At 41.6% G+C, this 25,905-nt stretch overlaps 1 protein-coding gene across 1 annotated transcript; it reads left to right on the top strand.

Annotated features, from left to right (window-relative positions):
• On the top strand, window positions 1–23,265 carry LOC125347777 (zinc finger protein OZF-like). The gene is given in 6 exon segments (XM_048340738.1): window positions 1–21; window positions 8,546–8,633; window positions 18,993–19,082; window positions 21,822–22,563; window positions 22,565–22,636; window positions 22,707–23,265. Coding segments are annotated over 6 exon segments (1,572 nt in total).
• The last annotated feature ends 2,640 nt before the right edge of the window (window positions 23,266–25,905 follow it).

Here is a 25,905-nt window from a genome sequence, read left to right as displayed (position 1 = left end):
ATGGCCCTTAATAAGTTCCAGGTAAGTGCATGCTTAAAAACTACTTCTGTGTGGACTACCTTGTTGCTTTAATTGGAGTAAAGTGGCGTCTTGTAAGACTCACTGATCTGAAATCTGCACTTCGAAGCCAGCCCGAGCAGAGAAAGGTCCCTGTGAGAGTCTTCATCTCTAGTTGGCAAGCAGAAGTGCTGGGAACAGAGTCCTGAGTTGCTTTGAGGCTCAAAGTGGTAGGGTGCTAGTCTTGAGCTGGAGAGCTGAGGAACAGCACTCAGGCCCTGAGTCCAAGTCCGGTGGAAAGTCACTCCTGGGACAAAAGTGATGGAGCATCCAGAGGCAGTAAGCCACTGCTTGGATGGCAGAGATGGTGTCAGATCCTAGAGTCACTCCTGTTTGGCCTTTCAAAAGTTAATCAAAGCCAGGAAGTCCTAGAAGAATAGTTTGTAAGCATGCCTTTCGAATGCTCATGTCTGTCTACTGGGCAGGAACTTGCCAGTCATCTGTGATAGTGGGTAGTAAGGGTAAGTTTGTCAAATGAGAGGATAGTTTAAAATCCCACTCCCCGCATCTACTCAAAGCCCTGACTGGCAGTGAGAATTTTAAGCTGGTACATCTGTTCAGGAAAGAAAGCTTGTAGACCTGAGATTGTGTCCTTATTGAGATCTGGTAAAGGCCTGCGAAGGTAATGTAGGCATTTTTTTTACATCATCAGAAATCGGACTCTAAAAGAGACCTTAACTAAATTGGCCTTAGAGACTGGCACAGACTTGGTGTCACTCCTTCCTTTTACTCTGCTTAGAGTAAGAAATTCTCCCCTAGCCTTCAGACTGAATTGCTTGCTGATTTGGATGATACTGAATTTTTGTGTAAACTTGATTATTTGCAGCTCTTGCACAAGAACATGTGGCCCCAACTTAAGGCATATGATTCCGCTTCTGTCCCTACCCCCCATTTATTCAGACCAGGGGACTGGGTGTTTGTCTGGAGGCATAACCCCTAAGTCTTAGAACCATGGTGGAAGGGACCCTACGTGGTGCTACTGACTACTCCCACCACCCTCAAGGTTATGGCATCGCCACTTGGGTCCATCGCTCCCACGCCAGGCCAGCTGACCCCTTTGCCCTGGACGAAGACTACCATGGTGGAACATGGGAGGTCTCCAAGCACCCAACTCAGCAGCTTCGCCTTCACCTCAAGAAAAGAAAGTTAGACTGAATATTGTTATAATTTTCTTTTTGCCTTCTTTCCTTGCTACCCTGGCTAATGTTGATGTTATTTTGGCAGCTCACTCCAAAGTGGGGTGACCCCCTTATTTTAGCAACTAGCAGGAGTCCTGTAAAGTCCCATGAAAGCAAGAAGGCATTGGTAGTTTTGGGCTTGCTCAGGAATGTGGGTATAATTTCCAGTTTGGAGTAAACTAATGGACATTTGATCCTGCAGTCCCTTGGTAAAGTATAGGTTCCTGGCTAGGTAAGGTCAACGTCCCTCAGTCAGCCTGAAGAAGCTATAGAAGATGGATGATCTTCACCCATCAGCCCCCCTTTAAAACCAAGGGACCAGAGTTTTTTTGGTTACTACTTTGGGGCCCTATTGGCCCATGCCTTATCTCTATATCATCCCCTAGACATGCAAGCCATTGAAATGGACAGAATGGAGCCATGATTGGCTCCCAAGGTACCAAAGAGAAAAGGAGGAAATGAAGTGCCAGTCAGGCCCCACTTTACCATGCGAACCCCAATTTATCACATAAACCTAAGATAAGCAGGCCCTGTGAGTAAGCTTATTAGGATAAGCTTATTAGGGCCCAGCCAGTCTAGAACTCTAACTGCTGGGAATGCTTAACTAACCACTCCCAGAATGCCTCGAGCCCCGAGCCAATCAGATTTGTACATGTAATCTTGCTTGCTTGAACACCTGATTGTTGTAACTTTGTGTTTTTCCTTTATAAGCCCTGTGTAATCGCAGCTCAAGGCTGCCTCCTAACCTCCGCTGTGTCGGTGGGTAAGAAAAGGCCCCGAGCCATGGCTCGCTTGAATAAGGTCTTGCCTTGCTTTTGCATTTCGGAATGTCTGCGTCTCGGTGGTCTTCTTGGTGGTGGTTTCGCGACTTGGCATAACAGTCATCCCTTCTTTCACCCCCATCATTCCCCAAACCTTATCCCATCCCTAGCCTTAAGTTACATTTTAATATAATGTACTAATGCAGTGTGTGTGTGTGTGTGTGTGTGTGTGTGTGTGTTTCAAAAGAGCCTCTTTTTTTTTTCTTCAGTCCCAGTTACTGCATGGCATGAAGACCTTTGAATTTTTCCTTAATGCAAGAATTACAATTAGAAATACTTATCCATTCAGCTTTCCAATATATTAGTGAGAAATATTGGCCCATTTTGCCATTTCTTCCTACATACATAGAGATAATGAGATTTTACTTCTATCCCCATTAGTTTAGTATATATATATATATACATATATATATGTATATATATATATATATATATCCTTTTAAATCCAAATTTCTGACACTTAGCTCTGATTTTTTTTTAATTTTAATTAAAGAACCCTGAGAAATCCTTTAAAGCATTTGGTAATGCCCAAACTTGATGACCCTTTGACTTTAAACTTAAATTTAGTTTTGCATCATACTGCAGTCTTGAACATGTTCACACTCACACATGCACACACACATGCATTTTCAAAACATCTTAAAGCACGCAGAATAAACATTGGCCGTACATTTTAAGACAAAAACCTTTAACAAATGATTTTAGCATTCTCCAGCCTCATTTTCCAGGGCTTGATAGTTTTAGTAAAACATTTTTAGTCTTAGTAAAACATTTTAGCACACCAAATACTTTTCTGCTTAAGAAGGCTGGGTGGGGGTCCCCCTAGAGTTCTTTTTTTTCGGATACTCTCACTGATTGACTGATTGTGTGCTGTCACCTGTACATCTTTCCAGTGAGCTAAAGTCAAGTCCAGGGGAGTGGAAGGAACGTTCCCCATCATCCATTTGTCATTCAGGCACAGCGCAAGAAAGAAACACACAAAAGTAATCACAGGCACAAAGACCAGACAACACTTACAGACAGACCTAGGGAGCCACGGCTTAGAGGTTCGACTGTGTCTCTCCTGCTCCTGTGAGGGGGCAGACCACACAGTCTTGAGGCTCTCTCTCTCCCGTTCCTATGTAGGAGCATACCAGACAATCCCGAATATAGAGTGGACTGGACAGGCGCCCGTTAGAAGGGCTTCCTGGTCCAGTCCTTCAGGTTCAGGGTGGTAGTGGGAAGCCTGAGCCCCCTGTGGAGGGCTTGAGGTGTTCCCCAAGTTCTCCAGGACTGCCCATATGAGCGTGTCCACTCCGGCTGGTCCTTCACTACCTACAGGTTCAGATTCAGGCGGCTGGTCAAAACAGAAAATAAAACTACATATCACACAGACACAGACACACAGAATGAACAACCCTATTTTCTTACCTTCAGAGTCTGGTGTCTCGGGGGTCTCTGGGGCCATCCCGGATGAAACCCCAAATGTTGTGCCAAGTCCCAAGACCACCACCAAGAAGACCACCAAGACTCAGATATTCCAAAATGCAAAAGCAAGGCAAGGCTTTATTAAGCGAGCGGCAACTCGGGCCTTGTCCTACCCACCGACACAGCGGAGGTTAGGAGGGAGCCCAGAGCTGTGATTACACAGGGCTTATAAAGGCAAAGAACAAGGTTACAACATTCAGGTGTTCAAGCAAGCAAGATTAGGACACAGGTACAAATCTGATTGGCTCAGGGTTGAATTCTAAAATAGGGTTCACGTGGTAAAATGGGGTTCACGTGGTAAAATGGGGCCTGACTTCAAAGTCTGGCACTTCAATCAGAGTTAAGCATTCCCAGCTGTTAGAGTTCTAGACCGACTGGACCCTAATGGGCTTGTCCTGGGTTTGCTCACAGGGCCTGCTTATCTCAGCTTCACGTGGTAAAGTGGGGTTCGTGTGGTAAAATGGAGTTCACGTGGTAAATTGGGGCCTAACTTCAAAGTCTGGCACTTCAGTGCAAGGACATGGCTTAATGGAAAATCGGAAATGCTTTACTATATCTGCCATGAGTCCATTCTTATGTTAACCAAACTCATCCTGTCTTTGCTACCATCAGGTATTGCTCTGGGGTCCATTCTTATGTTAACCAACCTCACACTGTCTTAGCTATGTCCGGTATTGCTAACTCCAAGCCTTTTTGTGTTCTGGAATTTTAAGCCTATGCTGTTTCCTGGTTTTCAAACTGCATTTATCCTGACAGTTAAGAATAAACCTGGCTGTAGTCTTGAGTTACATTCTTGAGATGCAGACCTCCCATACCCCATCTTTGCCTCTTGTCTTTCTTGCATTTTTCCTTTTCTTTAATCCCTGCCCCCCTCATTCAGGATTCCCTTTTCACTGCCGGCTGTCTCGGCAGAACTATGTGCAATATTGTGGCACAAATTTGTTTGATATTTTTCATTGCTCAGGGACTGATTTGGGGCTTTTCCTGAACAGGTATAAATGTCCAAATTTCTAAGTCCTCACTCTCTACCAAATCAATGCAGGCTTTTACTAGTACTAATGTAAACACTAATGAGAGTCCCACTCAGAGATAAGAATCTGGTGTTGTGTGGATCAAAGGAGCACACAGCACACAACATGTTGCCAGAGGTCAAATATTTTCTTTCATTTCAAGCTCTGTCTTCCCTTTTAATTCCCAGGATATTTTCTCCTGGTTAGTTATACTTAAGTACTCCCACTCAGATACCCAACTCAGGAGGAACTACAGTCATGCCTAGTTAATAAACAATGCAATTCTAGGCAAACTAAGCCTTAAAACCACAACTCAGGCTGTGTAACAACTATGACAACACCACAATGAGATAGCCATGTTTCAGAGGATCAAAGTAAGTCAAGTAGACAACAATGGACTCAGTAGTACTCATGTTCCATCAAACTGTAGTCTGAAGTTTCTGGGAGAGTCCACTAGTTTACATATATCATCTATTATATATAATATCTATTAGCTATTATTTTATATCTACTATAATATCTATTATTGCATCCCAATCTGAAAATTATTCTGCACTTTTTGATTGGACTTACATTGTAAACCCAATGATGCTTCCCTCTCATACTCTCTAAGTCTTGGTCACATATTCTTATAAAGAATTTGTCTTTGGCCCATGACACTGTCCACTTCCTACAATGGCAAGAGAGAGACAAGGCCAGAGATGATGGAGCAGAGACTGCAGTAGTGTGCACCTGACATTGTCAGGGAAACTCTCTGTACATGATGCCAAACTTTGTGCTTCACTCTTGCCTTAGAAAGAGATTTCCTGTGTGGGAGATGAATCAAGATGTGTGCTTCCACTGATGCATATTTGTGCACTTAAACTGTAAGGAGGAGGGCTGGGAATATGGCCTAGAGGTAATGTGCTTGCCTGGAATACATGAAGCCCTTGGTTTGATTCCTCACCACCACATATAGGCAAAGCCAGAAGAGGTGCTGTGCTTCAAGTGGTAGAGTGCTAGCCTTGGGCATAAAGAAGCCAGATACAGTGATCAGTCCCTGAGATCAAGCCTCATGACTGGCAAAAAACGAAAACTTAAGGAGATACTCAGAGGAAGAACTTTACATTCAACATACACAAAAAGATAAATTATAGCATTTTTCTTCTTTTCAAATAGACTTATACTGCTTTTTTTTTTTAAGCACGAGAACTTTAACATATAAAGACATATATTGACTAGGACTCAGTAGTATGCTGAGATAAAATACACTGTGGTTTTATCTTCACTCTCTGCTTTCTCTGAATCTCCCTAAATTCTGATGACAGAACATTTGTAACTTATTCCTTTTGACTGACTGCAATCTTGTGTCACAATCTGTGTGTCACAGGCATCTCTATTTTGGGGTGTACTTAGGTTGATATCTTATGTTGCTATTGTTTCAGTAAAATGAGGCTTTAATCATTGTGTTGCTTGAGTGAGGATGGTTGGTTGAAGTTTGTGTCACTCCTATGACCATTATTTTTTGCTGACTCTTTATTAGGCCATGTGCTCCCCCACCCTAAAGGAAAGCCAAGGTTGTTCATATGACTGTGTTTAGGAAGATGAGCACTAAGGCCTTTTCAAACCTGTGCTGACACCATCTATAGTTTGTTGTTGGGTTTTTTTTTGTTTTGTTTTTGTTTTTTTTACCAATTCTGTGTGTAATCAAGATCAAAATGAACTGCTTCTATAATATCTACCAAGTAATGCACTTGGATTTGTCTTTATTGTAGACTTTAATGCTCTACTTGAAACATAAAAGATTCTTTTCCCTTAAGATTGTATTATTGGGCTGGGGATATGGCCTAGTGGCAAGAGAGCTTGCCTCGTATATATGAGGCCCTGGGTTCAATTCCCAGCACCACATACACAGAAAACGGCCAGAAGTGGCGCTGTGGTTCAAGTGGCAGAGTGCTAGCCTTGAGCAAAAGGAAGCCAGGGACAGTGCTCAGGCCCTGAATTCAAGGCCCAGGACTGGCCAAAAAAAAAAAAAAAAAGATTGCAGTATTGTTTTTCAGCCCATGTATAATGTTTTGAGCAGGAAAAGCTGGGAAAAATTTGCAATAGTTCTTTTCTTGAGGACTTCATTTTCCTTTTCTCCCAGCCTTGCCCCCAGAATCTTCTGTACATAGTCAACAGCAACACAGAATGGATGGATCTCTGGTGAGTTGGTTTTGTATTCAAACTTTATTTTGTTTTCTCTTTGTTGTTGTTGTTTGTTCTAGTGCTGGGGCTTGGACTGATGGCCTGAGCATTTTTACGGGCTTCTTTTGCTCAAGACCAGCATTCTTGCACTTGAGCCACAGTGCCACTTCTGGATTATTCTATAAATGTGGTGCTAAGGCAAAGAACCTAGAGCTTCATGTATGTGAGGACAGCACTCTATTACTAGACCATATTCCAAGTTCCTCTCACTTTATTTTAAATGGCATTTAATGAACTTAATGGGTGTTCAAGTCTGAAAATGAAAAATGAGATTCAGCTTCAGCAAAATGTTCCTAAATAGGAAAAAGATATATTTTATACTTCGTAGCTTAGAAAATCTTACATTCTATGCTGAGTACAGAATTGCTTCACATTTTCTCTATGTTTTTTTTTTTTACTTATTTACTTTACTCTACTGTGCTTAAGTCAATGCCTGAGCTGTGTCTCTGAGCCTCCCTGTGCTCAAGGGTAGCACTCTACCACTTGAGCCACAGCACCACTTCTGGCCTTTTCTGTTTATATGGTCCTTAGGAATCAAACCCAGGGTTTCCTGCTGCTAGGCAAGTAGTCCACCACAGAACCTCATCCCAGTCTTATTTGTAGGTTTTTGGGTGTGAGGAAAAAGTGGTCAAACTGTTAGAGGATTCAGCCCAAGGTATTTAAACTACTGACCATAAAGTTCTTGTTCGTGTACACTTTCAATAAAAATGTGTTCGCATTTAGAGGTGTGTTTACTTCAAAAGCACATTAGTTAAATCCCATGACTGCCTCATTGTTTTTGTTTTACTTGAAACTTAGGCCATATTTCATTCTGTCGTCTTTCTACACATCAATCTTTTCTAGCTCCGTTAAACATCCTCAACTATACCATTTACTGAGAGTACATGTTGCCTTATTTTGGGCTCCCATCTTCCCATGCACCTTGAACATTTCTCATTTTCCATGTGTGAAGCTGTAGAATCACTGAATATGCAGCTCCTGTTCCTCTCTAGTTCAGTCTCCAGAACCATCATTCATTTTGGTCTATTAGTTTGTTGATCCTTGGAAACTCAAGTAGAGACATCATGCCATGATGTTCCTTTCTAATTTCTATAGTTTATTTAGCTGATTGTGTTCAAGATTCATCCCTGCTGTAATATGTAGTAACGTTTTCTTCCTTTTCAATGCATTTCTCTATTGTTTAGTGTATCACTATCTTTTTTTTTTATTGAGTAATCGTGAAGTGTTTCTCCAAATAGTTGTTAAAGTCCCTGCTTTACTTCTTTTGCATAGAAACCTAGAAAAAGAAGTGGTCAGTTATATGTCCACACATTTCTAAGTTTAATTCACTTTATGATTATCTACACCATCTTTGATGTTTTACATTCCTGGCAGAAGCACAGCAAAGATCACATTATTTTCACATCCTTCCCAGAACTTACTAGATTTTAGGAGTTGTCAGGTTATTATTTAAAATATGCACATACTGACATGTATAAAGTAGTTATTTCATTGTGAGTTTGATTGTGAGAAGTTGTTGTGAATGATTCTCCAAGTATTTGTTTTAGCCCCTGCTTTCATCGTTGTTGGTTACTAATCTTTTTTTTTTTTCATTTTTTGTCTTCTTCGTTGGCAGACTTGGGGCTTGAACTCAGGGCCTCGCACTGTACCGGAGCTGCTCTTGCTCAAGACTAGCATTCTACTATTAGAACCGCAGTGCCACTCCAAGCCATTGACCCAGTCATGCAAAGTGTTTTACATAGAAAAATGACAGTTTGTTTAACTCCTTCAAAAATCTTGATTCTAGTTTGATACAGTCTGTGGCATTTACAAATATGCAAAGGCTCGTATATTCTTTTCAAACACCTATTATGTATTAGCTCTTAACAACACAGGTAATTTGGCTGTTATTTTAATAAGGAAGTAACTAGATATTTTATGTATAGACAAGGAATACCATTTTTTGATGAATCATTTTAGATGTCCTCGAAATTGATGACACTTCATTTAAAATAGTTTCAAATTATCTCTAGCACTCAAGAGCTTGGCCTGACAAATAGGAGCATGAGTTAAAGCCAGCCAGTCAAGTCAGTCCATGGTACTTGTTAGGAGCAAGCAATGGTAAAGCAGCCCAGCAACCTGTGCCCTTTCAGGAAGGAGCAGCCTTACCCCTGCCTGCATCGTGTGGGTACCTGCCAAATTCATACACCAATTCTAACTAAAATGATAGGTTTGTTCAAACATTTGCTATGAGGCAGACTGTAACTCCATTGGCCACCTGTCTGTGACCTGACATGACTATGCAGTTTCTCTATAAGTGTTATAACCTTCTTGGCCCCCAGAGTGTGGCCTGGCTTGACCATGTGGTATTTGCCTTTATAACCTGACCCTCAGCCCGGCCCAGGGTGCTTCTCCCCAGCTCCCAAGTCTGTGCTGTGGCCCTGCCTGGTATTCTGCTTTTTACTTCCCAATAAAACTATCGTTGTACTTGAGATTGTCTCTCACGGGTAGACTTTTGGAGGGGTGGAGGATTCTCCTTATTCGGACACCATTACAAAACCAAACACAAATTTGTCAAGGCTTAGCAGAGAATGCTAGAGGACATGTATTTCTGTGTCACACACACTAATGAGATCACCTTTGGGGATGGGAATATGGCCTAGTTGCAGGGAACTTGCCTCATATACATGAAGCCTTGTGCTTGATTTCTCAGCCCCATATATATAGAAAAAGCTAGAAGTGGCTCTCTGGCTCAAGTGGTATAGTGCTAAAAGTGGTATAGTGAGCAAAAAGAAGCTAGGGACACTGCTCAGGACTAAGAAAAAAAATCATTGTTACACCTTTTGAAATTTAGAAACAGAACATAATGAAACCCTAGTACACATGTTATGTCAAGTCGTGAAACTACCACCAAGAAGACCACCGAGACTCAGGCATCCCGAAATGCAATAGCATGGCAAGACTTTATTCAAGCAGGGCCGCAGCCCAGGCCTTGTCCTACCCACCGACCTAGCCGAGGTTAGGAGACAGCCTCGAGTTGTGATTACACAGAGCTTATAAAGGCAAAAGACAAAGTTACAGCAATCAGGTGTTTAAGCAAGCAAGATTACGGGTACAAATCTGATTGGCTCAGGGCTTGAGACATTCTAGGGGTGGTTAGAGTTAAGCATTCCCAGGCGGTTAGAGTTCTTGACCGGCTGGACCCTAATAAAGTTGCCCTGGGTTTGCTGATAGTTTAAACAGACAACAAAACGGGGGCTGCCTGAAAGTGGGGTTCACCCTATCTCTTCATTCCCCCATTCACACGCTGCCTCTAATTACATGAAAAGTCTATGGAACAACATTTTCTTCCTTTGCAGCCAGAACCCATCATCTCTCTCTCTCTCTCTTTCTGTGTGTGTGTGTGTGTGTGTGTGTGTGTGTGTGTGTGTGTGTACCATTGCTGCATGCCCATTGGTTTCTTCTTTTGTTAGTATAAAGATGATATTCAGAAAATCTACATAGAGACACTTTGGCTCTATCCAAGGAAATAATCACACTACGAATTACTAGGACAGGAAGGAGAGAAGAAGAGCCATAAAGAAAGCCCAGTCAAAAAGCAAAGGAATGAATTACGATGGGATGCTGGTGAAGTAGAGTGGGGATATACTACAATGAAATGGGGTCCCCCACAAGGGAGGTGATTCCTGGTTCCCCCAAGAGTCCAACACACAGTCTCCAGCTACAAGATGACAAAAAGACAGACTTATTGGGGAAGTAAAAAGTGAACAAAAAGTGAACCGACCGGCCTTGGTCGCAGCCCAAACTTGGGAGCAGAAACTGCCGACCACGTGTGCAGGATCAGGGCCCAGACTCGGGAGCTGGATCTGCCCGCACGTGTGCAGCCCAGACTCGGGAGCTGGAACAGTGTGCACGTATGGCCTTCCAGCCTGGTTATAAGGCAAACATCACAGACAAACTTGCCACACGCAGGTGGCCAATGAGGATACAACACTTACAGAGCATGCTAGGCTGCACTCAGGTGGCCAATACAGTTACAGCCTGCCTCATAGTATCTGTTTGAACCAACCTATCATTCTAGTTGGAATTGGCACATGGATTTGGCAGGGCTCACATGATGCAGGTGGATACGCCTACTCACAGGAGGGCACGGGTTTAACCATAAATGTTCCTTGAACTTTTCATGCTTCAGGTGGTCAAGCAGTTTACACAATCTTATCACAGCAAAGGGGAACTTCCCTGGGTAGAGTGGGGTGATCTTAGTGAAAATGGAGTTGGCTGCTGCTCTAATCTGACTTGGAGCCAACCTGAAGTTCCTCCACAGCTAATGATGACACTGGCCAGATCTGACCTCCCTATTACAGCTGGCACTCTTCAGCTTGGGAACTGGTCACCAGCTTCCAAACCACTGTCACCTAGAAAAGGAGTGGAAGAAGAGAAGTCCCCTGCCTCCATCAGTACAAAGATGGACAAAACGGAACCTGAAGACAGACTGCAGACTTCCAAAAGCTGTGTAAGAAGTGGTATGAGACAGAGAAAGCAAGTCAGTTAAGATCCTGAAATCACTCGTGGTGTAGACCCCACAGTCCTAGAAGACATGTCAATGGGTGTCGTCACTTGGGAACGTCTACTTTGAGGTCCTGAACCTGTCCCATAGGCCCAGTGAGCACCTTCAAAGTCACCACAATCAAGCTTGCCCCACATTAGGCCAGGCATACCACAGATGCCTTGAAATATTCAAATAGACACAGCCATAAGAGAAAAATATGCCACTTTCCAACTCAGAGCACATTTGGTGATCATTCAGATGGTGCAAAGAAGCACAGAAAGGAAACGGACCATCACAGGGACAGGTGCCAGCGATCATCTCCTTCCTGAGTTCCCATAAAGGCAAGCACTAAGGCAGCAGCTGCACAGGACATGGCAGATAGGGGCACTAACTAGCTTGGTATCTTTAATACGTACAGTCATGTGTGTGCACTCACTCAAAAGTAATTGATTTGATTTCTTCAAAGTGGGATTCCAGAAATTCTTGGGGCATTTTCTTCTCAAAAGAACTATATTAAACTTTTAAACAAATTAAAATAATTGAAGTGTCTAACTGAAAACCATGGCCAGCTTACATTGTACCTTATTACAGTTGTGTGCTGTTTATTGCACTAAGAACTGGAGAATGAACTCTATAAAATGTCTTATGGGCTGGGAATGTGGCTTTGTGGTAGAGTGCATGCCTAGCATACAGGAAACCCAGGGTTTCCATTCCCCAGCACCACATAAACATAAAAGCCAGGAGTGGCTCTGTGAGAGAACACACCTGGGACACATGAATGCAGGTGGAGGAATCTCCCTATTTTGTTATTCAGAGTGCTCTGATTTGAATATGTCACATAAAACACATGCAATGGAAGTTTACTCTCCAATGTATTAAACCTGAATGTTGTCCCTTTTTAAATATTTAATGATACTGCAAAAGAGAGGACTAGTAAAAGGGTCGTTTTGAGGAACAAGACTTTTGCCTAGAGGTAGGTGGCTTGGGTAGCATGCTTGAAGCCCTGGTTTGATTCCTCGATAGCATGTTTATAGAAAAAGCCAGAAGTGGTGTTATGGCTCAAGTGGTAGAGTGCTAGGCATGAAAAAATGAAGCCAGGCACAGTACCTAAGGACTGGCAAAAATGGAAAAAAAAAGTCTCTCTCTGGATTCTGCTATCACGAATACTACCCTGCAAATCATAACAAAGGCACTGTCTCAGAATCATAGAGCATCCCTTGTAAAATGCCAGCTATTTGACCCTTAACTGCCCAAGGTGTGGCAGTATCTATGTGCTCTTATGACCAAGAGTCAGGCCAACTCCTATGCCTAAGGCCAACTTCCCCTAGGGTGCAGACGGCATTGTGGGAATTGTAGTCCAATGAGCACAAACACGGAGGAAGTGCCTAACTGGGCCCCATGTGAGCATGCGTTTTCTCACCCATGGAGGTTGTTTCTGGTCTGTAAATTCCGGTTCCTCTCTCTCCCACTCCTGGGAAGTGCTGTGAAGAACGCATTTGCATTCTCAAGTTTGGAGCCACCGAGTGAGGCCCGAGCCTGTATTCAGTGGGCGGTGGGACTGTGACCTGAAGGGATCCCAGGGAGGGAAGAAGTCAGGTAAGAAGCGCGGCCCGGGCTTGGGACCTGAGTCTGCCCTCCATGCGCTCTCCCAGTGGACGCCGCAGTTAGCAGGCTCTTCAGTGGCACCGGAGCTCTGCACACAGGGTGGGTGTTGTCTGGTTCGGGAGAACAGGGACGTGCGCACGCACACTCGCCCACTGAGATTCCGTTCACTTTACCCTGCGGGACAGCGAGCATGGCGACAGTGGTAGCGAAAACTTGAAGTGTGCGCAGGACATGGGGCTTGTCATATTGCAGTTGTGTTTTCGGGTTCTGGGTGGTTGCTCCTGTGTTGTTTTTCTGGTTTTCTCGTGCTTTCTTAGCCTTCATAGAGGACCTGCTTTGTCTTCACCCAGGTTTCTTTCTAGAGACTATTCCACACAGAATATTGGAGTACTGTGTGCTGGTCGTGTGTTTATAGAATGAAGCCTATCGGTGTTGGAAGGAGGGCATCCTGTGATAGGAATGTCCCTGCTGAAGGAAGAGATCTTGTGAAGTCTGGCAAGCCCAAAAAAGTAGAGGGTGAAAAGGATGGGAAGGAAATGATCTATTTAGGTTTCCTTGCCTTAAGCAAGAGTCATTTCTACTTTGCACAAGATTCATGAGGTTCTAGATCCTGTAACACTCTCAATCGCTTGGTGTTATAAGGTTTAGACGAACGTTTAGGTAGAGAGTTGAGGTGGACTAATAAACCAGAGCCTGGAAATTCAATGGGACTTGAGGCTGTAGTTTGGGGTGCAAAGGTAAGGGCCACAACTACAAATATGCATGTAATAATACTGTAACTGTCTTCCTTCTAATTCAGTGAGTCTCCTGTTCCCACTATCATTCCTAGAGTGTGATCTTTCAAACTAATCCTAAGTGTCCTAGGAAAGGATGTATTAATGCTCGCTCTAACTTTTTTTTTCTTCTGTCAGTTCAGAAAGTCTGTGTTTTGGCCTTAAAAGAAAAATAAGAAGAGTAATCTTAAGGCAATGCACCTTTCCCAAGGTTGTTTGATTTGAAGATACCACATTTCTTGAAGGTTTAGCTAGGGTTACTCATTTTGTCCCTGTTCTGTAGAGAGGGTCGGAGGGACTAACCCCAACCCAAAGATGTTACAGGGTCCCAGGAAAAGTGAGTTGAACACATGAACAAAGTCGGGAGAATTCAAGCTTTATTATTAGCATAGAAGCTGACCCACCACCCAGGAACATGGTGCAGACTAGGAAGCTAACACTGTGACCCTGAACAGTTCACAAGGTGTTTTCTTTTCTTTTCTCTTCTTCTTTTTTGCCAGTCCTGGAGCTTGGACTCCCAGGCTGAGCACTGTTCCTGGCTAAATTTTTGCTTAAGGATAGCACTCTACCCCTTGAGCCGAAGCTCCATTTCTGGCTCTTTCTTTTTATGTGGTGCCGAAGAATGGAACCCAGGGTTTCATGCATGCTAAGGGAGCAGTAAACCACTAAGCCATAGTCTCAGCCCTGATCTGGGGTTTAGAAAGGCAAAAACCACATGCAGGTGGTTATAGATGGCTTGGCAGAGTAGGTTGCAGTTTCTAACAAATATAGAGTAGGAATATGTGGGGCAAATTCCCAATAGTTCCTTTGCTGACTACCTCATTGCCTTTATTCCCAGCCTTGCTTCCAGAATCTTCTGTTCATTGCCAATAGGAACAGAATGGATGGATGTCAGGTGAGTTATTTTGGTTTTCACCCAGTTTTACATTCCATTTCATGAACTTAATGGAGGTCCCAGGTTTAAAATGTAAAAGTAGATTCAGCTTGAGTAAAATGTACCTAAGACAAAGATGCATTTTACATTTTGCAGCTGATAAAAATCTTACATTCTGTCTACATCATGTGCAGATTTGCTTTGATTGGTCTCACACTTTTAAAAATTTTGTTTGTTTGAATTGCCAGAACTGTAGTTTGAACTCAAAGCTTGGGCTCTGTCCCTGAGCCTCTCTGTTCTCAAGGCTAGCACTTGAGCCACTGCACCATGTCAGCTTTTGTCTGTTCATGCGGTGCTGAGGGATGGAACCCAGGGATTCATGCATGCCAAGGAAGCACTGATCCCCATTTCCAACCCTCCAGGGTTTTTTTTATGTGAGGAAAAAGTGTTCACAATGTTATGTGATTCAGTCACCCCCAGGAAGTCACTTCTCTGGGAAAGTGAGATTTTCTGGCAACTAATGAGAAATCACATCAATAATATTAACCTGTTTAAATGAAGCTTTATTGGAGTGACTTAAACAGTGCAGTCACAAAAACCTTCAAATGTTTCACAGGACTGAGTAAGCCATAGGTATTTCAAGTATTCTGAGAACATATTTCTCGTTGGTACCCATTTCCAATAGGAAAAGCAGTACACTTTAGAGGTGTATTTCTTCAAAAGCTCATCAGCTAAATCCCATGACTGCTTTGTGGTGTTTCTTTTACTTGAAACTTTCACCTGAACCATGCCTGCAACCTGTTAATTAGCTAGTTAATATGAGTTTTCTGCCCAGTCTGGCTTCCAGACCTCAGCCTCCTTTGTACCTGGAGTAGGATAATATTCTTGGGCTAGAGTTCTAGGTGTTGTTTTTGTTTCTTTTTAATTTTTTTCAATTAATTGATTTATTTCTTGTCAAAGTGATGTACAGAGGGGATACAGTTTAGTATATAAGGTAGTGAGTACATTTCTTTTGTTTTTTTTCTTTGTTTTTGCCAGTCCTGGGGCTTGGAGTCAGGGGCTGAGCACTCTCCCGGGCTTCTTTTTTCTCAAGGCCAGGACTCTAGCACTTGAGCTCCAGTGCCACTTCTAGCTTTTTCTATATATGTGGTGCTGAGGAAAAGAACCTAGGGCTTCATGTATGCGAGTCAAGCACTCTACTACTATGCCATATTCCCGGCCTCTCTCACCTTATTCTACGTACCATTTTTTGAACGTAATGGGTATCCAAGATTGAAAATGGAAAAGTAGATTCAGCTTCAGCAAAATGTTCCTAAGTAAGAAAAAGATATATTGTAGATTTTGTGGCTTACAAAATGTTACATTCTAAGTTGAGTACAGGTTTGCTTCAGTTTGTCTGTAGATTTGTTTATTTATTTATTTTACTGTGCCTAGATCAGTCCCTGAGCCCTGTACCTGAGCCTTTCTAGGCTCTAGGCTCGCAGTCTACCACTTGAGCTACAGCATCCCTTTTGGCTTTTTCTGCTTATATGGTCCTGAGGAATCAAACCAAGGGCTTTGTGCATGCCAGGCAAGCAGTCTACTGCTCAGCCACATCCCAGTCCTGTTTCTAGGTTTTTGGATGTGAGGAACAATCTGTCACATTGTTGAGTGATCGAGCTGAAGATACTTGTACTGTCCATATAGTTCTTGTTAGTGTACATTTCCAATAGAAATGCGGTAAACTTTAGAGTTGTGTTTTTTTCAAAAGCACATTAGTTAAATCCTATGACTGCTTCATTGTGTTTGTTTTACATGAAACAGGCTGTATTTCATTCTGTCATCTTTCTACATATCAATCCTGTTTGGCTGCATTAAGCATTCATAACTATACCATTTACTGAGAGTACACGTTGCTTCATTTTGGGCTCCCATGTCTGCCATCCATCTAGAGCATTTCTCAACTTCCATGTGAGAAACAGTAGAGTCATTGAATATGCAGCTCCTGTTTCTGTCTATACCAGTCTCCAGAACCATCATTCTTTTAGGCCTATGAGTATGTTGATCCTGGAAAAGTCAAGAAGAAACATTATGCCATGGCTGTTCCTTTCTAATTGGTATATTTTACTTAAGGTGATTTATTCAACACTCATCCCTGCTGTAATGTGTAGTAATATTTTCTTTTCAATGCATTTATCTATTGCTTTATATGTTCCTATCTTTTTTTGGTGAAGAATTGTGAAGTGTTTCTCCAAATAGTTGTTATAGTCCTTGCTTTACTTCTGTTGTATAGAAACCTAGAAAAAGAAGTCCTGAGTCATATGCCAGTCTGTTTCTATGTTTAAATTCACTTTGTGGTTGTCTATACCATCTTTGATTGTTTTCCATTCCTGGCAGATGGGCACCAAAGATCACACTATTTTCACATCCTTCCCAGAACTTACTAGATTTTAGGGGTTGATGGTTTTTTGTTTGTTTTTTTTTTAAACTAGGAGCATATTGACATGTATAAAGTAGTTATTTTATTGTGATTTTGATTATGAGAAGTTGTTGTAAAGTCATTCTCCAAGTACTTGTTTTATCCCCTGCTTTCACTGTTATTTTGTACTAATCTTTTGTATTTTCCTTTTTTCTGACTTCTTTGTTGGCAGTCTTGGGGCTTGAACTTAGTGCCTGGCACTGTACTAGAGGTGCTCTTGCTCAAGACCAGCACTGTACCATTTGGACCACAGTGCGACACCAAGCCATAGTCCTAGCCATTCAAGGGTTTTACATTAGTATTCATAGAAAAATAATATTTTGTTCAAAGTTGTCTATTAATACAGGTGTTGCTTTTCTGCAAGTATCTTGATTCTATGCTTGGTACAATCTGTGGCATTCACAAATATGCAAGGGCTCATATGTTCCTTTCAAATACCTATTATGTATTAGCTCTTAACTCTACTGATACTTTTTTTTTTAGTTTGTTTGTTAGTTTTTTTTGCCAGTCCTGGGCCTTGGACTCAGGGCCTGAGCACTGTCCCTGGCTTCTTTTTGCTCAAGGCTAGCACTCTGCCACTTGAGCCACAGCGCCACTTCTGGCCATTTTCTGTATATGTGGTGCTGGGGAATCGAACCCAGGGCCTCATGTATATGAGGCAGGCACTCTTGCCACTAGGCCATATCCCCAGCCCTCCACTGATACTTTGACCATTATGTTAATAAAAAAGCAAACAGATATTGATGTATAGAAAAACGGCCATCCTCATGCTGAAGCATGGCGCTTCAGAAGAAGTGAAACCTGCAGAAAAATTCTTATGCTGATATTTAGTAAACTTTTTCAGAATAACCTACACATACTATTCCAAGCATCTTTTGTACTTAATATTGTCATGTCAGATTAGTTGCACCTGAGAATGTTTATCCGGTTTCTGGTGCTAGAGAAATATCCTGATGTAATAGGGGCCTTGTGTATTTGTTATTGTATTCCTTATTATCTAGTTAATATAGAACCAAGTATTACTACTATTATATATCTTCTTTCTACTTTATAGATAACTGAGCAAGCCCCAAAATATTATGTAAGTAAAGCACATTTGTAGAAGAATAAAATTCCAGACTTGGTCTTCTTCTGACTCAGGGCTAATTTCTTGCTGAAAATGTGCCATTACAGAAGCCCGTGTCCTTTGAAGATGTGGCTATCGACTTCAGCTGGGAGGAGTGGCAGGACCTGGACATTGCTCAGAGGACCTTGTATAGGGATGTAATGCTGGAGACCTACAGCAACATGTTGTCCTTGGATTAATTTACAGGGTCAAGTGCTTTGATTTTAGTAGATCTATGAGTATTTATTAAATGTGCAATGCTATTTAGGTATAAGATTACAGAATACGGGAAGTAATGCATCTTTCCAAGAAAATCCTTCCCTTGATTATATTACTCCAGAGGCAATTTTATTCCCATTCTTCAAGAAGTCAAGGTAGCACCAGTTAGGCAACAGTTCTGAGACATGATCTATTACCAGAGGAGTTTCTTATGAAAATTGTGGGCATTGTGATAGATCGATATATAATCTAGAGTAGAATGTATATTTCTACTCAATCAGAGGAAATCAGTAATTGAAAGTGGGCATTTAAAATCTGAAGCTTTTACGTGGCACTTCTCTTCATACCTGTAATCCTAGGTATGGAAATGCAAACCAGCCAAATCAGAAGATTCTCCAGGAGAATCCTTTCTTCAATTAAAAATAAAAATCCATTGAAAGTGGTAGAACTCTGGCCTTTAGCAAAAGAGCTCTGGGGACTCAGCCATTCCTTGAGTTCAAGGGAAAACACAGAAAAAAAAATCCAAACCTTGTATTTCTACGTGAGGTCAACCATGAAGCTATTGAGAAATTGGTTTGGAGTAATCTGTGTATCAGAATGTCTGAGATCATTATAGCACAGATGTCCAGAATCACCATGAACAATAGTTCTCCACTGTTTCTTCGTTACAGGGCACTGTGTTTCTAAACCCAAGTTGATTATCAAGCTGGAGAAAGGTGTGGAAACATGGACAGGAGAAGCCTCAGGCAAGAATTTCCAAGGTGAGTGAGTGCATCCTACACAGTGCTGTTGGAGACAGAGCTCAGGTTGTAAGTTCACTTTTTTTTGTCTGTTTTGTTTTTTAATTTATTTATTAATTAAATTTTGTTGACAAGGTGTTGTGCAAAAGGGGTACAGTTACATAATAGGGCAGTGTGTACATTTCTTGTGATATCTTACACTCATGTTTTTCTTTCCCTTCCCTAGATCAGGTAGGCATATATACAATACACAGTGTACCAAAAACATATACTGTAGCCATGTGGCATATGCCAAAGGAAATTCACCTAGAACTTTAAATATAGAGTTTGCTTATCCTTGTCTTTTATGATCATTCAGACATAGCTTTTGCGTTATTGTGATCCACTTAAAGGTCTACTTTAGACCTTGTTGTTTGGTTTTAGTTACATAATGTAAGGTCGCTGACTGAAACTTGTGGGAAACACCATTGGACAAGAAGTTTTTTGTTTCTCAGACCTGGTCTCTACTGTCTCCCCTTCCATCCACATTAACAGTTATATATCAAGGTGATCATGCCCTTTGTTTTCTGTGTTCCAGGCTTGTCTGACTCAACATTATTTGTTCAAGTTCTGAACATTTCCCTGCAAATACCAATATTTCACCATTTCTAATTGCTATGTAGTATTCCATTGTGTATAGGTACCATATTTTTTGGATACATTCATCTGTGTAGGGGCATCTGTGTTGTTTCCATATTTTGGCTATTGTGAATTGTGCAGCGATAAACTTGGAAGTGCAGATGTCTTTTTATATCCCGAGACCTGTTTTTCAGGATAGATGCCTAGGAGTGCCATGGCTAGGTCATAGGGTGGGTCTATGTTGGGCTTCTATTTTTTTTTGGCCATTCCTGGGCCTTGGACTCAGGGCCTGAGCACTATCTCTGGCTTCTTCCCTCTCAAGTCAGCACTCTGCCACCTGAGCCACAGCGCCCCTTCTGGCCATTTTCCATATATGTGGTGCTGGGGTATCGAACCGAGAGCTTCATGTGTAGGAGGCAAGCACTCTTGCTACTAGGCCATATTCTCAGCCCTATGTTGAGGTTTTTGAGGAACCTCCATACTGTTCTCCAACGTGGTTGTACTAATTTTCACTCCCACCGATAGGGAGGAAGGGTTCCTCTTTCCCCGCATCCACTCCAGCATTTGTTGTTGCCTGAGTTCAGAGTATAGGCCATTCATTCTAACTGGAGTGAGGTGGTATCTCAGGGTTGTTTTTATTTGCATTTCCTTTTCTGCCGGGCATGTTAAACATTTCCTCATGTGTTTCTTTGCCATTTTTTTCTCTTCTCTTGTGAAGTGTCTCTTTAGCTCCTTTGCCCATTTCATAATTGGTTTATTGGGCTTGGAGGGGCTTATTCTTTTGAGTTCTGTGTAGATGATGGATATTAGGCCTTTGTTGCTGTGCTGGAAAAGATCCTTTCCCATATGGTTGGCTGTCTTTCTACTTTGGTGGCTATGTCTTTAGCTGTGCAGAACCTTTTTGTTTTGTAGTAATCCCAGTTGTCGAGATTCTCCCCATCTGTTGTGCCCCTGGGACTCTATTCAGGAAGTTTCTTCCTGTGCTTATAAGTTCAACACAAAAGTTGCGAATGTCACTACTGCAAGGGATGTCGCCACGACAAAGGTTATTGCTACTACAAAGGTTATCACTGCTACAAAGGGTGTCACTACTACAAAGGATCAAACCAGTCAAGGCAGAACTCTATCACCTAGCTACTATTTCCTCAAGACTAATTATCTTAGACCATTGATTTCCCTATTTACTGTCAAAAGCTTTGGCTGGGGCAGCTGTGCAAGCAAGTCTCCCCAGGGAGGCTCTATGCAGGGGGCGAGAGTCTCATGACACAAAGAGTCTTCCTTTAGCTAACAAAGGAGACTCTTTAATGAAGATTTGTTCCATTGAAGTAGGGTTCCTTTTGTCCTCATCCCTCCAACATTTGTTACTGTGTTTTTTTTTTGTTTTTTTTTTTTCCTAATAAAGGACATTCTTACTGGGTTGAGGTGGAATCTCAATGTTGTTTGACTTCCATTTATTTTATGGCCAGTGACGAAGAGTATTTTTTCATATGTCTCTTGGCCATTCTCATTTCCTCATCAGAGAAGTCTCTTTTTAAGTCTTTAGCTCACTTGTTGAGGGGGCGCTTGGTTCTTTGAGGTTTATTTTGGAGGAATTTTATTTATTTTATTTATTTATTTTTTGGCTAGTCCTGGGCCTTGGACTCAGGGCCTGAGCACTGTCCCTGGCATCCCCAGCTCAAGCCTAGCATTCTGCCACGTGAGCCACAGCACCCCTTCTGGCCATTTTCTGTATATGTGGTGCTGGGAATCGAACCCAGGGCCTCATGTATTTGAAGCAGGCACTCTTGCCACTAGGCCATATCCCAGCCCGGAATTTAATTTTTTTAGTTCTGAATATATTTTAGATATGAGGCCTTTGTCCATTGTAGGGCTGGTAAAGATATTTTCCCAATCTGTGGGCTTTCTCTTTATCTTCGAAGCTATGTCTTTTGCCCAGCAGAAGCTCTGCAGTTTTATGCAGTCCCATTTGCCCAACATTTCTTTGATTTGTAGCATTTCTGGGCCTTTATTAAGTAAGTTTCATCCTGTGCCAAGGAGCCCAAGTATTTCTCCTACTTGTTCTTGTAGTGTTTTCAGGGTATCTGTTTTTATTTGGATGTCTTTGATCCTCATGTTTATTTATTTTTTGATGAATCATTTTAGATGTCCTGGAAATTGATGACATGATTAAGAGTTGCAAGGAAAGTCCAGAAGAATGGCTGTGTGAAGTAGCAATCACCAAAAGCAACCCTGTGGATGAAAGAATGAGATTATTGAGATCTTTTCATTTGAGCCCTAAACACATGCCAGAGCTGCATTGGAATAGTAGGAAATCCTTAGGAATGAGGACTGAGGCAGCCATTGCTTATCAGAATATGCTGCTCCATTTTGAGCCTAAAGAGATGCATGCTGGATCTAGGCCTGGTGTCTCTCGTAACCAATGTGGGAAGTCCTTCACCAGGAAAACTGAACTCAGTGTTCATCAGGTAACTCATACAGGAGAGAAACCTTATAAATGTAATACATGTGGAAAGTGTTTCATGTGGAAAGCACCACTACTAATGCATCAGAGAACTCATACAGGAGAAAAACGATATAAATGTAAGACATGTGGAAAGTCTTTTACCCAGAAATCATGCGTAAGTGTTCATGAGAGAATACATACAGGAGAGAAACCTTATAAATGTAACACATGTGGAAAGTCCTTTGCCGCAAAAGCAAAGCTAAATATTCATGAGAGAACACATACAGGAGAGAAACCTTATAAATGTAGGACATGTGGAAAGTCTTTTGGCCATCAATCAGGTGTTAGTGTTCATGAGAGAACACATACAGAAGAGAAACCTTATAAATGTAAGACATGTGGAAGGTCTTTTGCCTGGAAATCATATCTTCATTTTCATGAGAAAACATACAGGAGAGAAACCTTATAATTGTAACACATGTGGAAAGTCTTTTGCCAGAAATCATGGCTTAGTGTTCATGAGAGAACACATACAGGAGAGAAACCTTATAAATGCTACACATGTGGAAGGTCTTTTGCCACAGATCACATGTTAAATTTCATGAGAGAACACATACAGGAGAAAAACCTTATAAATGTAACACATGTGGAAAGTCTTTTGCCCGGAAATCATATGGGAGAGATCATGAGAGAATACATACAGGAGAGAAACCTTACGAATGTACCACATGTGGAAAGTGTTTTGTACAGAAATCAGGCCTTCGTGTTCATGAGAGAACACATACAGGAGAGAAACCTTATAATTGTAACACATGTGGAAAGTGTTTTGCACAGAAACCAGGCCTTCGTGTTCATGAGAGAACACATACAGGAGAGAAACCTTATAATTGTAACACATGTGGAAAGTCTTTTGCCACAAAAGCAGCGCTAAGTATTCATGAGAGAAGACATACAGGAGAGAAACCTTACAAATGTACCACATGTGGAAAGTATTTTGCAGATACATCAACCATTCGTGCTCATAAGAGAATGCATACAGGAGAGAAACCTTATAATTGTAACACATGTGGAAAGTCTTTTGCCGGAAATCAAATCTTAGTGTTCATGAGAGAACACATACAGAGTAGAAATATTATACTGTAACACATGTAGGAAGTCTTTTGCCTGTAAATCATACCTAAGTGTTCATGAGAGAAACCTTACAAATGTTACACAAGTGGGATGTCTTTCACCTAGTAGACATAACTTAGTATTCATTAGTGAACACAGAGAAGAGAAACCATATGACCATAACAATTGTGGGAAGTTGTTAACCCACAAGTCATATCTAAGTACTCAGAGGTGAGTTCAAACAAGTGATAAACTTTATCAATGTAATCATTGTGGAAAATAACTCACCTGGAAGTCACAACTAGCTTTTCATGAGAATACACAAACACATGAGAGAAACTTTATGGATGTAACACATGTGGAAAGTTTTCACCTAGAAATCCTGTCTTCCTGTTCATCAGCAAATATACGCAGGAGAGCGACCTTACGAATGCAGCACATTTGGAATGTCCTTCAGGGTCAGGTCATCCTTAAGGAAACATAACAGAATTCACACAGGTCAGGAATGTAACCAGTGTGGGAAATCTTTCACCTGGAAAACACACCTGTGCAAAAGAAGTTTAGTGAGGAGTGTAACTACTTTAAGAAATGCTTCCTAATTACCAACAAAATAGGAAGACACAAAACAATTCGTGAAAGCATTGAAAAGGAAGAAAATATTACTACACATTACACTAGGGATGAATCTTGAAGACAATCAGCTGAAGAAAATACACCAGTTAGAAAGGAACAGCCATGGCATGCTGTCTCATTGAGTGTGCAACAATCAACAAACTCATACACAGAAAGAATGATGGCTCTGGACACTGGGATAGAGAGGCACAAGAGCTGCATGTTCAATGATTCTATTGCTTCACATATGGAAATGGAAGATGAGAAATGTTCTAGATGCATGGAAGAGCTGGGAGCCCAAAATAAAGATGTACTATCAGTTTTCTTCTGAATACAGAACATCTTTTGGTGCTGTATAATTTTTGAGACCCAATTTTTAAAGTCATAGTTTTTTTGTGTGCTATCCTTGGGGCTTGAGTTTAGGCCCTGAGCACTGTCCCAGGCTTCTTATTGCTCAAGACTAGCACTCTATCACTTGAGCCACAGCACCATTTTGGCTTTTTTTATATATGTGGTACTGGGGAATCGAACTCTGTGCTTTTATGTATGCTAGGCAAGCAAAAAGTACCACTAAGCCACATTCCCAGCCCCCAAAACCACATCTTTTACTGATTTGGACCACCTAAATTATCAACACAGTAGCCAATGAAGCTGGACCCTGACTCACACCTCTCATTCTAGCTATTCTGGACTATGTGTCCTGAGGATTTGGGTTCACAATTAGTCCATGCAGAAAATTTCACAAGACTATTTGCAATTAAGCAGCAATGAGTCATAAGTGGAGCTGTGGCCCAAGTATTAAAGCACCAGACTTTACTAGAACAAAGACCAACAGTAAGATAAACTTAGAAATCAGACTACTCAGTAAATTTTTAATGTGTCATTGAAATCAGTTACTTTAGAATATGTCTCTTTCAAAAGTGTCACATTTGATTTTAGATAATCTCTGTTTAATGTGTACTTAAAATAAGGTAATCTGAATGGCAAAAAAACCCAAAATGATAAAATAATGGCATACACAGGGAAATGGTCAGATCTTGAGTGAATAATGTTGAGCAAGACAAGCCTAGAGCACAGAGGACAGATCATGTCTGTAAAAAAACAAACGTCTTTTCAAATGGTATTTCTACAGGTTTTGGTGAGTGACTTTACATCATGTCTGTATAACCAAACAATTCCTAAGTAAATATAAAAAAGGTCTAGGATAGACCTGCCAGGAGCACAATAGCTCAACAGCTACATACATGTTATTATATAAGATGAGGCTAAGCAAAATGAACTCCAAGAGATGGAAACAGGAGTATTTTAATGTTGTCATTCTGGTTAATGTACTAGGTGAATTTCCTTTAACGTACCCCCTGGGGTCACTGTATATGATTCTGGTACACTGGATATTGTATATATGCTTATCTGAACTAGGGAAGAGAAAGAAAAATGAAGGACGGTGTAACAAATATGACAAGAAATGTACTCACTACCTTATTATGTAACTGTACCCTCTCTGTACATCACCTTATCAATAAAAAATTTAGGGGCTGGGAATATGGCCTAGTTGCAAGAGCGCTTTCCTCCTACACATGAAGCTCTCGGTTCGATTCCCCAGCACCACTATATGGAAAATGGCCAGAAGGGGCGCTGTGGCTCAGGTGGCAGAGTGCTAGCCTTGAGCGGGAAGAAGGGACAATGCTCAGGCCCTGAGTTCAAGGCCGAGGACTTGCCAAAAATTAAAAAAAAAAAAAAACTAAAAAATTTAAAAAAAGAAGAGCATGACACTCTGAGTTCAAGCCCCAGTGTTGGAAATTAATGAACAAATAACTAAAACCAAATCCAGAAGCCAGTGCGTAAGGGGATCTATGGCGTTGAGCACCCACATCCCCTGCTGTGTCCCCTCTGTACCGCCATCATGAAAATGGCAATGTAGTTGATGTGCAGCATTCTGGTGCTGTTTTACAAAGTCAGAGGAGAGTGGGTCCTCATAGTACCAACTTTCCTCAGTCAGTTCCCCAAAAAGGATGGAGGAGGCAATGGAGAGTTTAGTGCACTGATGGATAATCTTATAAC

The sequence above is a fragment of the Perognathus longimembris genome, chromosome 3 (assembly GCF_023159225.1).
Source record: "Perognathus longimembris pacificus isolate PPM17 chromosome 3, ASM2315922v1, whole genome shotgun sequence".
Lineage (NCBI taxonomy): Eukaryota > Metazoa > Chordata > Mammalia > Rodentia > Heteromyidae > Perognathus > Perognathus longimembris.
Note: the sequence above shows the minus strand (reverse complement) of the source record. Positions and strands in the feature narration are given on the sequence as shown.